The sequence below is a fragment of the Danio aesculapii genome, chromosome 12 (assembly GCF_903798145.1).
Source record: "Danio aesculapii chromosome 12, fDanAes4.1, whole genome shotgun sequence".
Lineage (NCBI taxonomy): Eukaryota > Metazoa > Chordata > Actinopteri > Cypriniformes > Danionidae > Danio > Danio aesculapii.
The window spans coordinates 30,407,875-30,420,952 of record NC_079446.1 but is presented as its reverse complement, the minus strand read 5'-3'; the positions used below and the strand labels follow the sequence as shown (position 1 = coordinate 30,420,952).

General features: G+C 35.1%; 2 protein-coding genes across 2 annotated transcripts; one reads left to right on the top strand and one right to left on the bottom strand.

Moving 5' to 3' along the window:
- Positions 1 to 198: 198 nt before the first annotated feature.
- Positions 199 to 8,309, bottom strand: pnpo (pyridoxamine 5'-phosphate oxidase). The gene is made up of 7 exons (XM_056470093.1): positions 8,113 to 8,309; positions 5,140 to 5,264; positions 4,485 to 4,584; positions 4,348 to 4,401; positions 3,338 to 3,466; positions 1,457 to 1,527; positions 199 to 1,376 (listed from the first exon to the last, which is right to left on the bottom strand). The coding sequence occupies exons 1-7, from the start codon at positions 8,299 to 8,301 to the stop codon at positions 1,211 to 1,213; spliced, it is 834 nt and encodes a 277-aa protein (XP_056326068.1). The 5' UTR covers positions 8,302 to 8,309; the 3' UTR covers positions 199 to 1,210.
- Positions 8,310 to 8,644: 335 nt separating this feature from the next.
- mrpl10 (mitochondrial ribosomal protein L10) lies at positions 8,645 to 11,431 on the top strand. Its single transcript, XM_056469645.1, has 5 exons — positions 8,645 to 8,723; positions 9,598 to 9,767; positions 10,642 to 10,806; positions 10,896 to 11,040; positions 11,123 to 11,431. Exons 1-5 carry the CDS (start codon positions 8,684 to 8,686, stop codon positions 11,359 to 11,361), a joined length of 759 nt encoding a protein of 252 aa, XP_056325620.1. The 5' UTR covers positions 8,645 to 8,683; the 3' UTR covers positions 11,362 to 11,431.
- Positions 11,432 to 13,078: the final 1,647 nt, after the last annotated feature.

Sequence of the window (13,078 nt, the reverse complement as noted above, 5' to 3'; positions counted from 1 at the left end):
TTTATAGTATTTTTTTCTTTTTCTTTTCTTTACCATTGTAATACTTCTTTAAAATTGTCATTCTATTTTTGTGCAAAAGGTAATAGTTGCATTGTTCTATTATACATATGCTACTGTATTCTCATTGTAATTGCCTGGTATTGCAATATAAAGCAAACACCGTCGCCATCTGCTGGTGAAACAAAAACACCATGTACATCGTTGGAAAAATGAAACAGGTTTACTCTTTTTTTGGTTGCACATTAACACAAAATGTCATTACAGCAAGTATTTTAGATTAGCTTGAAGTTTGGCACATTTATAACAACCTAATCAAATATTTCACATTTAGATTACACATCAAGTACAGCAACATGTTGGTTGTTTTTTACTCTTCTTTTTAGTTTGTTGTGACCGAAGTCCAAAGTCTGTGTTCTCTGAAACTACAGTCATGACTGCTGTGTCAAGTACAGCTGTGCTTTTCAATTATTAATAACCATCAGACAGTCAAAAGACTTTGCACTAAGAATACTGAGGTCAGTTTGAAGGCTTAAAGGCTCACTTAAAAATGAAAACTAGCTTTAGTCAACCTCGGGTCATCCAAAATTACATTGTTTGTACGTTAGAAGACATTTTAAATGTCTTTTAGTTCAAACTGTGGTCTTTGGTGATTCATAAAATACAAGTCGTCTGCTACTGGCACCTTTAGAATGACAAATATATAGAGACGAAATTAATAGACTGATGTAATTGACATGTATTTACAACATTATTATATTAAATTATTATTTATTTTTTTCCACTGCATATGATTTTGTTTTTAATTTTATAAAGGTGGTATTAGACTTTCATAAATCACCAAGAACCACATTTTTTTTTGCTAAAAATCCTCTTTTAATTTTCTACTGAGGAAAAAAAAAGTCAGCAACATCTTCGATAGTCTTTTTTTTTAGGCTGAGTAAATAAACAGCAAATGTTAATTTTTTTTTTCCAGAAATAGCCATAATTTGTAACGCAACATGACTTATATTCATAAAACCACATCTACAGTTACCAACAGATGAAACCTCCTTTCTGATTCTGGTTAAGACAACATGAATGCAGGACGTACATGGAGTGATAAATCTTCACCATTGCCCTGGTGGGATTTTAAACGACAGTTACTGCCAAGAATTAATGATGATGTATTGATGTCACGAACTATAACGTTGACTTCACAGCATGTGGACTATCAAGGGGACAAGCGCTGGTAAATCCAGCCTCCCTCTGCTTGATGCTGCATGTCCCCCAGCTCAGTCTCTCCCCCTTTTGGCCGCAAAAAGACTATTCGGTCATGTAATCTGTTAGTCTGACCCTGCCAGAACTCGATCAGGGAGGGTTTCACAATGTATCCACCCCTGGAGAGAGAAAAAATCAAGTTAATATAATGCTTCTATAATATAAACACAGTTGCTATTATTAAGCTTATTTTACACACCAGTAATCTGGCATTGGTACATCTGTGTCCTTGTGCTTCTCTTCAAGCTCTGCATTCTTGTCTCTCAGGTACTTTAAGGGAAGCACATAGAAATGGGTCAATAAGACATTTGTTTTATAAAATCAAGACGTATTTTTGATAGCTCTAATGTGAATTATTATTATGATGATTTAGCTGAAAGATAATACATATAGCAGCAGTGTTTTTTTTTACTATTACTTACAATTGAAGGCAAAATTACATATTCAAATGATATTTCTTATTTTAGTTTGGCTGGAAATTTTGTTTGTTTGTTTTTAAACTGCTAAGGCCAATATTATTAGCTCTCTTGAATTTTTTAACCTAATTAACCTAGATAAGCCTTGTCATCAAGGCAGAGACAAAAGAAATTAGTTATTGAAAGTATTATGTTTATTAAATGCACTTGGAAAATATTTTTAAAATAATTACAATTTTAAAGGAGGGCTAATCATTTTGTTTTCAATTTTATATAACATAATAGTTTGGGAATTTTTAAAAGATATATATATATATATATATATATATATATTTGAATATACACCTATTTTTGGTATAAATCTTGTCATTTTCATTCTCGAGACTTCCGGTCTCATTCACTTCCATTGATTTTAGACGTTTAAAATGGCTTGTTATGCTTCTTGATGTTACAAACTGATATTTTATCATTATATCAGACATATATATATATATATATATATATATATATATTTTTTTTTTTTTTTTTTTTTTAGGAATAGTCTTGAACACACTTGGTTGTAGAGGAAGTAGTTTGACCGTTTTTCGGATGTTTATTATTCCTAGTCATTTCTCCTATAGTCAACTAAAATGGAAGTTCTAAAACAATCACAAAAATGACTGCACTTCCATATTGAAGAATAAAGTCAATAAGTGGTCTTCACTACTGAATAATAATCCATTTGATACAATATACAGTGCTCAGCAGAATTGAATACACCACATTTTGAAAGTGAATATTTTTATCCATTTCTGAGTGAATATAGGGGATGTATTTTGGTGCATTTAAACAAAACAGATTTATTAAACAGATATATTCATTAAAATTTGATTTTAGTCAACAAACATTATGAAATTGAAAGATAATACAATTAAATTCAAGCAAAATATTGCAAATAAAATTATAATCTACAAAATTTTAACTAAAATTGTCACATTTTCTGCTTCTCTTGATTTTTCCTCTTTTTTAAATCTGTATTTAATATTTTTATATAACATAATAATTTGGGTGTACTAGTTCTTGGACCATTACCTTAAGTTAATTTGTTAGATAAGCTCCAGATTTGGCTTTAGTACTGACTAATCTAATGTATATGCACAAATATAATATTGTATAGCTTCCTATTAAAAATATAAAAGATAGATTTGTGAGGGGTGTACTTATATATGCTCAGCACTGTATTGCAATGTACATATTGTACATGTTGGTACTTGATACTTAAAACACCACTATAATATAACCATGAAGTTTAACCATATTACCCCTAATACTAACGCTTTCTTTGAAACACAACCTTAAACTCATGTGTAAAAAGATACTGCGGGTCAGTGTTAGTATATGCATTACTAATGTTAATGCATGAACTAACATTGAATATTTCTGTTCAGTTTTCATTTCAGTTGTATTTATTTTGTTTATTTTTCTGCTTAATTCTCGTGTTGATTTGTGTCTGTTAGCTACCAAAACAACAACAAACAACATTTCCAATTACCACTTAGCTTCTTTTTCATGAATTACTTCAATTTTGTTTTATTTCAGCAACACTTCAATTAACAAACTTCGTTTTCAAATGTTGTTTTATCTACCATTATTAACAATGGATGGTGGTTGGAGATGATACTCACCTGTCGGCTGGGTATTACTGTACTCTGCCTGCTCACAACAGCACCAATCTGACTGCTCTTGGGCCTCGAATGAAAGTATTCACATGAGCGTTCGTATGGGATTTTCTCTACAGTGCCTTCAATGCGAATCTGTTTGAACAAAAAACATTGAAACTAAGTTTTTTAGTAATTTAAACCTTGAAACAGGGCAAATATTAAACTAAAGTGAAACATTCTGGGCGGCGTAGTGGTGCAGTGGGTAGTGCTGTTTCCTCACAGCAAGAAGGTCGCTGGTTCCAATTGACCCTCGGCTGGGTCAGTTGGTGTTTCTGTGTGGAGTTTGCATGTTCTTCCTGTGTTCGTGTGGGTTTCCTCCGGGTGCTCCGGTTTCCCCCACAGTCCAAAGACATGAGGTAGAGGTGAATTGGGTAAGCTAAATTGTCCGTAGTGTATGAGTGTGAATGAGTGTGTATGGATGTTTCCCAGGGATGGGTTGCAGCTCAAAGGGCATCCGCTGCGTGAAACATATGCTGGATAAGTTGGCGGTTCATTCCGCTGTGGCGACCCCAGATTAATAAATGGACTAAGCCGAAAAGAAAATGAATGAATGAATGAAACATTCTGTTGATCTGAATATCAAAGAATTTCATTCAGTCACTTTCTTTCTGCTTTAGTCCCTTTATTTATCAGGGGTCACCACAACGGAATGAACCGCCAACTGTTCCATATGTTTTACGCAGCGGATGACCTTCCAGCCACAACCCAGTACTGGAAAACACACTCTCGCATTCACCCACATACACTACGGCCAATTTAGCTTATTCAATTCACCTATATGTCTTTGGACTGTGGGGGAAAGCGGAGCAAACCCACGCCATCACGGGAGAACGTGCAAACTCCACACAGAAATTCCAACTGACCCAGCCGTGAATCAAACCAGCGACCTTATTGGTTGACAGTGCTAACCACTGAGCCACCGTGCCACCCATCAAAGAATTTGCTGTAGAATATTCTGAAGTCAAAACACTGACCTGCCTGTTTAACGGTTCCCAGTAAAAGACGAGACAGGCGTGAGGATTGCTTTCCTATATTATCACAAAAAAGTCATTTATAAAACATAAAGATGCAAAAGTAAACATGCGGAAATTTACGGATTAAAAGACCTCACCAGCTCTGAACCTTTTCGACTCTCATAGTTGGAAAAGAAGCAAAATCCCTCCTCGCTGTAGCCTTTCAGAAGAACCATGCGTGCAGAGGGGCGACCATCGCTTCAGAAGAGGCAAGTCAAAACAATTTATGCAAAAATGAATTAGTAAGCTTAATAAATATGTTATTCCATTAATCATCCTCAGCCAAAAGACTATATGTTAAGGGATAATTAACCCACAAATCAAAATTCTGATATTTACTCATTTATTTACTTGTTGAAAATCTGTATGTGTTTCTTTCTTCTGTTGAACACACACACACACACGCACGCACGCACGCACGCACGCACGCACGCACGCACGCACGCACGCACGCACGCACGCACGCACGCACGCACGCACGCACGCACGCACGCACGCACGCACGCACGCACGCACACACACACACACAAATTATAAAGACTTTTGGAATAAAAATGCCATTGACCTCCATTTTTGTTCCTATTATGAATGTCAAAGGCTGCTTATTTCCAACATTCTTCAGAACATCTTGTTTTGTGTTCAACAGAAGAAAGAACTGCTTTTCATTTCAATTTTAATTTTTTGGGGTGAATTATCCCTTTTAAAGCTAACCTGTGTAATTGGATGTACTGAGGAACAAATTGAGATTCTTACTTGGTCGCTGTTGCAAGACACATTGCATTGGCTTCTCCCACTTCAGGGCATTTAGTGGCTTGATCAAACCAGCTGCCGAATTGCTTAATAGGATCTAAAGACGCAAGTTGATTCTCCTCAAAACACTGTAGGATGAAATTGATGAATATTTATAATGTTTTGCTGTCACTCAAAAACAAATATAAGTATTAGCTGATGAGCCAAAGCATCTCCTAACAACGCCACACATTAAGGTAGATTAGATGGTAAGCAAATGATCTGTTTTTAGAATTGAAATGTTGGATGCAGGAGAAAAAAGCAGGAACAAATGTCTAAGTGACTTGGATTAGGGCAACATTTTTGAATTGAGGCGACTGGGTCAGAGGATCTCTGAAACACCAAAGCTTGTTGGCTATTTCTGGTCAGCAAAGGTGATGATTTACCAATAGTTCTCTGATGAAAGAAAAAAAAAGTTTAAAAAGTCTTATAAATAATAAACAAACGTCTTAAATAGAGGCTAAGGACAGATACCCCACCTGAAGTTAACAGAAAGTAGCACAAGTCACAGAAACTCTAAATGATGAGTGAGTTGGATGGATAGCCTCAGACTATTGTCAAAAGCATATAGAATTGGCACACACAAGCATCAGAGCTGAAGCTTGGAGGAGTGGAAGAATGCTGTGAAAATCTTTTAGTTAACTTTACTTTCATAAAAGTGAGTAAACGCACTGCTTTTAAAGCGATTAGTTGACCCAAACAAAGAAAGCAAACCCATTGCCTTAAAATGATTAAGTATATATGTGTCTCATCTCATCTCATTTTCGTCCGCTTTTCCGGGGCCGGGTATATTAGAGGTGTGAACCTACACTGGTCTCACGGTTCGGTTCAATTAGATATCTCGCTGCATCACGGTGCATTGATCATGCATCGATGCTTTCCATATAGAATTTTATATTTTTCCTCACAGCACAGCAATTCTATTAAAATGTATAAATAAATTTATATTTAAACTATTTGTAATACAATTTGTCCTTTAATACAAACAGTCAGATATGAACTATACCTTTAAAAACTGAAGTACACAGAACAACATGAGCATTTATAGCTTTCTGAGCCTTGTCTAGCGAGTTCTTTCTTACACCCCTTTGATTGGTCACGCGCTCAACAGAAAGGGCTGCGATCGGCTTTAACGTTTTGGTGCTGTTTACTGACGAGTGACAATGATAAACTGCAGCGGGGATCACAGCTGATCCATCATAGACGCAGTAAAGAAAACTCGCTCTGCAGACAGGCATTCGTGTTTGTATTCAGAAGTATCGCTGTAACAGCTGGAGAGGAAAAGTTACGCCAGCGGGTCAAGTGGGCCACAGTGAGAAAGAGAGAGAGAGAGAGAGAGATGAAGTTTACTTTCATATTCTCCATCGCAATGAAATATGGGCTTCAGCTGTAAGTGTCAGTGAAAGACTGTCCAGCAAACACACGCGCAGTGAAATTGTGCACAGTTTCTGCGTTTTTAAGTAGTTGGAGAGTTGTAAATACTCAAGCTCGCCTCCCTCACCATAGTAAGCTACGACAACATAGTGCATATGAGATAAATGACATCAGTACATAATAACCGGCATGATTATTACTGAACCGATACCTAATTGTCCGCGTCTGCATCGCAGCGCACCAAAGTAATGATTAGTTTTGACACCCCTAGGGTATATATATATATATATATATATATATATATATATATATATATATATATATATATATATATATATATATAAAATGGGTTTAATTTTTAAAGTAAATTCTACTTGTCACTTTTGAAGGCAACAGGTTTACTCATTTGTTTAAGTAAGGTCAACATGTCGCTTTTAAGGCAAAATTTTACTCACATTTTTAAGTAGCTAATTAGCTTTTTTTTTTTTTTTTTTACAGTGAAGGTTGCCTATAGTGCAAATTTTTTGGGAAGAAATTAAATTATGCCACCAGGATGGTCTGTGGGACTACAACAAGCTGTTGGAGGGAGTGTGATGCTCCAGCAAACATTGTTCTGGGAAAACCTGAATCCGGCCATTCGTGTGGACAAAATTTTGACATTTGCTACCAACCAACACACTACTGCAGACCAGGTTCACTGCACATGACAACAGTGCTCCCTGGTGGAAGATGGCTTTTACAGTAGGATAATCTGACCTGTCACACTGCACACCTCCAGGAATGACTTAAAGATCATGATGCAGAATTCAAGAAGTTGCCTAGCTTTTAAATTCCCAATATTTGAAATATATTGAGTATTGGTTGGATGTGTAGGACCAACAAGTCCAATCCACAGCAGATTCACCTCACGGCCAAGACTAGAAAGATCTCTTGGGAATGTGTCGGTGCCAGATAACACACACAGGACACCTTCTGGGGTCTTGCAGAGTTGATGCTTAGGTGGGTTAGCTCTGTTTTGGCAGCACATGGAGGATTACCTGCATATTAGACAGCTGGTCATAATGTTTTGGCTCACTGATGTATGCTTCATTTGAGTGTGGAATTTAATAGTGAATTAGATGAAGGTTTCTTTGCCATCTATTATATAACTTTAGTATTAACACATGCATAAGTGACATGCATACCAAGCATTTTAAGGGTAAAATCTTGTCATAATTATGTTGATCCTCTTCATAATATTAATTAATAAGTGACTGACAGAAGTCTTCTTTTCAAGGTCAGGTGGCAATGCACAGAATCAATAATTTATTTACGCAGATGTGCATGCTTGTCAGTTGCAGATCATAGACATAATAGAAAATAAAGAATTGCATTGACAAGGTTTTAAACATTTCATCCATGAAATATAGCATTGCGCAGTGTATATATAGCTTTTTATGGAAAAATCACTATGATAGTCTGTGCAATATGCCTCTCTCAAACAGGGTCTGAGGCAATGGTCTGAGGTCATGGTCATACAGCTGAGATAAAACCCCCTCATAACCCAAAATATAAGTCTCCCACCTCCTGATCGCTCTTATAGGTCTTTCTCATGTTACTAAGATCCATGCTGGTCTCGCTGTCCGAAAATGTCCTGCAGAAAAACGAGGTAGATAACGGTGGACTGTGGACTCTCGAGGCAACGCTTGGTTGAATAAACTTCACAATATTGCTGATATTCCTCGACGTGCAGAATCTCAACAAACGTCTCATGCTTGTTCCGCAGCTGCGTCATCACGTTCGTGCACGCTTTACGTAAAATGTTATGAAAACGTTTTTGTAACTAACCTTTAACGTTGTAATAGATCAAATAATAATAATAAAAACATAATGTGATTATTATGTTAATGTGATATTCAGTAGTTATTTTTTATTTTTAATGTTTAAAAATAGCTTAACGTGAACAAAAACATTAAACCGATTACTTTTATTTGTAAATTTATCTAAACTTACATTATTACTAAACTTACATAAATACTAAACAATTTACTTATTTTTTTAACTGTTAATATTTTTTAAACACAATCATAACAACGAAACTTTTATTTTGTAAGCACGACACAACAAAACTGGCTCACGTCAAATCCGCACCAAGATGGCAGCGACCTTGTGTTGCAGGCTTTTCCCAAAAGCGGGTAAGATTCAGTTTTAATGATATTGTAGTTTTAAAATTTAACAACATGTTCTAACTATGCAATATATAAAGCAAGCAAATATCTGCCATTCATATTTCAATTATAAACCCTATCGGAAAATTACATACAGAGCTGAAAGACCCCATGAAGCTATATTGTGAACCGTAGTAGCGTCAGGGAATATATGCTGTACACACACTGTAAAAATGCTTTGAGGAAAAGTTGGTTTTATAGTTGGACTTTCTCATTAATAATATAATTTCAGAAAAGTATTATTTGCAAACTCTAAATAGCGAAATCATATTAGCAGCCAATGACTATCAATAAAACATTGCTCACAGTCAAATAAACAGTGTTAATGTTGTTTTCAAGTCATACTTGCATGCTAATTCCGATCGAATATTCAAAGTAACATGGTAAACAATATAGAGACTTCTAAATAAACGAATGTGTGAATATAAAACCAAGTTTACCTCAATCAATCCCTTTATGTTGTCCCAACACAAATCGCTTAAGTTATTTCAAATAGTTTTTACAATATTAAGTGAATTGAACATAAAACAATTAAGTTGTCCCCCAAAAACCTAAGAATTGTGTTGTTTCAACTCATATTAGGTTAGCAAGTCATTTTTTGAGTGGATGAAGTGTTTGTTGAACTCCCTCTGTTTGCTCAACTATATTTGGTTTATCGCTCCATGTTTAGCTTTCTGTATTCCTGCAGCTACTGTGGATTATTTATGAGATATGGGAACATCATAATAATCATGACATAAGAGAATTGTGACATTAGTTTAAGGATTAATGCTTGTGTCATTGCCTTATTTTTTTAGCTTTGCATTGCTCTCTCCAATATGCTTAATTTGTCAACCTACAGGATGGGTCCCATTAACCCAGAGTGTTCGTCACGGCTCCAAAGCTGTCACTCGGCACAAAAAGCCAGTTCACTTTCAGAAGCAGAAGCTGTTGGCAGTAACCGAGTACATTCCTCCCACACTGTCCGCTCCTCCTGCTGCTCTTGCTCCACGAGTCAAAAAAACTGAAGAGGTTCATCATTTTTATAGTTATCAAACAAGCCTATTGCTGGATGTAACCCTGTTAGGCATCTTATATTATATCTTTTATTTATTTTAGAGTTGGCTTTATTGAAATTATTGCCAAAACTATTTATGCATTACTATTTAGGTTTATTTTATTTCCATTTTAGTTGTTTTTTATTTATGTCCATGTTTGTGTTATTTTAATTGGGAACATTTCAAATGTTCATTTAGTTTGAGTTTCATTTAATTTGATCTTTTATTTAGTTTCACTTTATTATTAGAAGTATTTTTTTAAGTATTATATGAGTAATTTTTTACATATCAATGACTTGTCTTAATGTATAGGGTATATGCATAGCTAGTGTTTCTTCCCACATTGATAAACTTCCAGTGAACAGTCAGTGTGACTTTTTTCAATTATGTATGGTTCCTTTTACAGCATCGATGTTGTAATGTAATTAAAATATAATCAGTTAAATAGCCTTCAGCATTCATTAAGTTGTTCAAGCATAAAAGGAGATGAAAAGCCTTTCACACGCACAGGCCATCAGGATCAACAGGCTAGCACTTAAACTCCATTGTAAATACTGGAGTAAAATAAATTTCCATATTTTAAATACATTTTAATTAATGCAGTGCTTCTTGTACATTCTGAGACCCACTTTATATCATATCAGATTTTTAAAGGAAACAAACCTTTAACGTGCCAATTTTGTAATGGCATACAGTTCACCGGAAGCATTTGACCCAGTATACTTAAAAAAATAAAAGTCTTTCTGCATATACTCTATTGATTTGCTTAATTTTAGGACAATATTGTAATAATAATATTTGTTATATACTTTTATGATCATAATGCTATATGCTAACTTCTTTTTTAGGAAAGTCCCCTGGCAGTTATGTTGAGGAAAGACCTAGAAAGCTTGTTTAAAGAGTACAAGATGATCGCTGTGGTACAAAACAATGCAATAACTGCAGAGGATCTGATGCTTTTGAAACACAGACTGAAAAAACATACAATCAGTATCAAGTTCTTTCCAAACCAGGTAATGCCTAGATATAGTAATGCTTACCACATTTGAGATATGTGAGCTACCGCTTGTGACATTTTATTTATTTATTTTTTTTTGTGCAGGTGACAAGATCCTTTCTTAACAGCAGCATTTATGGTAACATGTCACCTTTATTTGTTGGCAAGACTGTCCTATTTGTAAGTAAAGAGCCAAAAGTTAAAGAGATGCTGCAGGTATTAAGGCACAGTCCTCAAATGGTGCTGCTAGGTGAGCGTGTCATATGCATGAACTTGCATTTATATTTTAAAAAGGTATTATCTCACTGACATTCTGAAACATTTTCTTACAGGTGCTTGTATAGAGAACACATTGCTCTCGTATCAAGGCATTCTCAGTTACTCCAAACTCCCATCTATTGCCATCATCCGCGGTGAACTAGTTAGTGGTCTAACTATGATGACCTCAAAGACTGTCTCAATGCTACATCACCATCCAGCTCATCTTTCTGCCCTCCTTCAGCAGTATGTCAAACAGCAGAGCTCTGCTGATACAGATAAAGGTGCTTCAATACAGGAAGCAGCTGCTTGAGTTTTAAATATAGACATGGATGAACAGCTCTGCATGATCATGTGCATGTAATAAAATTATAGTGTTTAAAGTTGCGTTTTTGTCATTTGTAATGTATGTCATCGTTGGAGGAAAATGTGTAGTTTTCCACACAGGTTGCATATAAGTACATACTTTGGAGACGGGTTAGTATGGAGGACAATCAGTGACCAAAGTCTTAAATGAAATGTGTATTATTTAATCATGTCAGGATGCTCATGGATGACATTTTTTTTCAGTTTAATATCTGCTGTTTGTATACATTTACACCAATATACCCTCATGACTTCCTACATAAGTAAACATGATGTTTGTATGGAGTGTGGCTTAATGGTTAGGAGTTGGACTTGTAAACAAACGTTGCAGGTTCAATTACTGACAGGAAATGAGGGGAGTTAATGAACAGCACTCTCTCCATCTTCAACACCAAGCTGAGGTGCCTAACCCCTAATGGTTCTCCAAGCACTGGAAGCAATAGTTGTTCTGTGTGTATGCTCACTGTGTGTGCATTTGGGTGGGCCAAAAGCAAAGGATCAGTTTTGAGTATGGGTGACCATTCTTGAAAATATTCACTTCACTTGTATATGTGAATTGCAATTTGCCACGTATATGCAAATGTATCCTCTGCAATTTCTTTGCAACAAATACAGTGAGTTAGTTTTAATAGTTGATACTTTAACATGGCCAAATGTGCATGTTAACATAAAGAAAGATCTTCTATACAGTACTGCAGATATGTCTGGTTGTAGGCAATATTCAGTATTTTATCTAGTAGATGTTTTTCATGCTGATTTTAGTTAGAATAGATTAAAACAAATATTAAATTTGAAGTATATATGTACATTTTACCTTCCAATGATGATTTCAGAGAAACTTCATTTTATAAAATATATAAATAATAGCCACAATATACTGTATAATTGTTTTAGAATTGCTCAATAGTTAAAAGTCATTATATAATATAAATCATGTCGATAAAACAAAATGTAATTTTACTACTTATCCTTTATTGCATGGCATTATCAGAAAAATTTTTTATTGAAGTGGATTTTAAGTTTAGAAAGGCAAGGGTTTGTTTAGACGCCTACATAGAAACTGACTTTTAAAGAGAAACCCATTAACTAACGTGAAAATGAGAACTCCTGTCCTTATTTACATCAGTTAAACTTTTAGACATTGTAAATACTTGTTTACCTTGAATGTAAATGCATCAAAAGGGATTTAAACTGATGTTTAAGTCAAAAAGCCGGTGGAAACGTGCAATTCCATAGCCTAAATAAACAAGAAAGTGATCATAGATAATCTCTGGATTACACACCATGTTTATCTATAAGGTCAACGCATCTTCATCTTTATAAATCTGGGTTTGCAGCAGAATGTTCTTATTTCAACACTGCTATCTGATTTAATGACATTCACAACTATAATCTTTCAGGAAAAAAACTGAAAATTTATAAATTCTCTCTCTAAATAAAATGTTTTTGGTAATATATAAAACCCAAATATGGAGATACCCACTTGAAATGAGTAGATTTGGAGGTTATCCTCTCATTTGGCAGAGCAACTCAGTACTTTCGGCCTTTAATGTATCTGAAAGGCTGGCTCTCATTGAAGTTCCTCCTACATGACTGTAATTCCGACAGCTTTTAAGACAATAATACGGATAATGATTTGGCCTGAAGCCCATGGTGGATTTGGA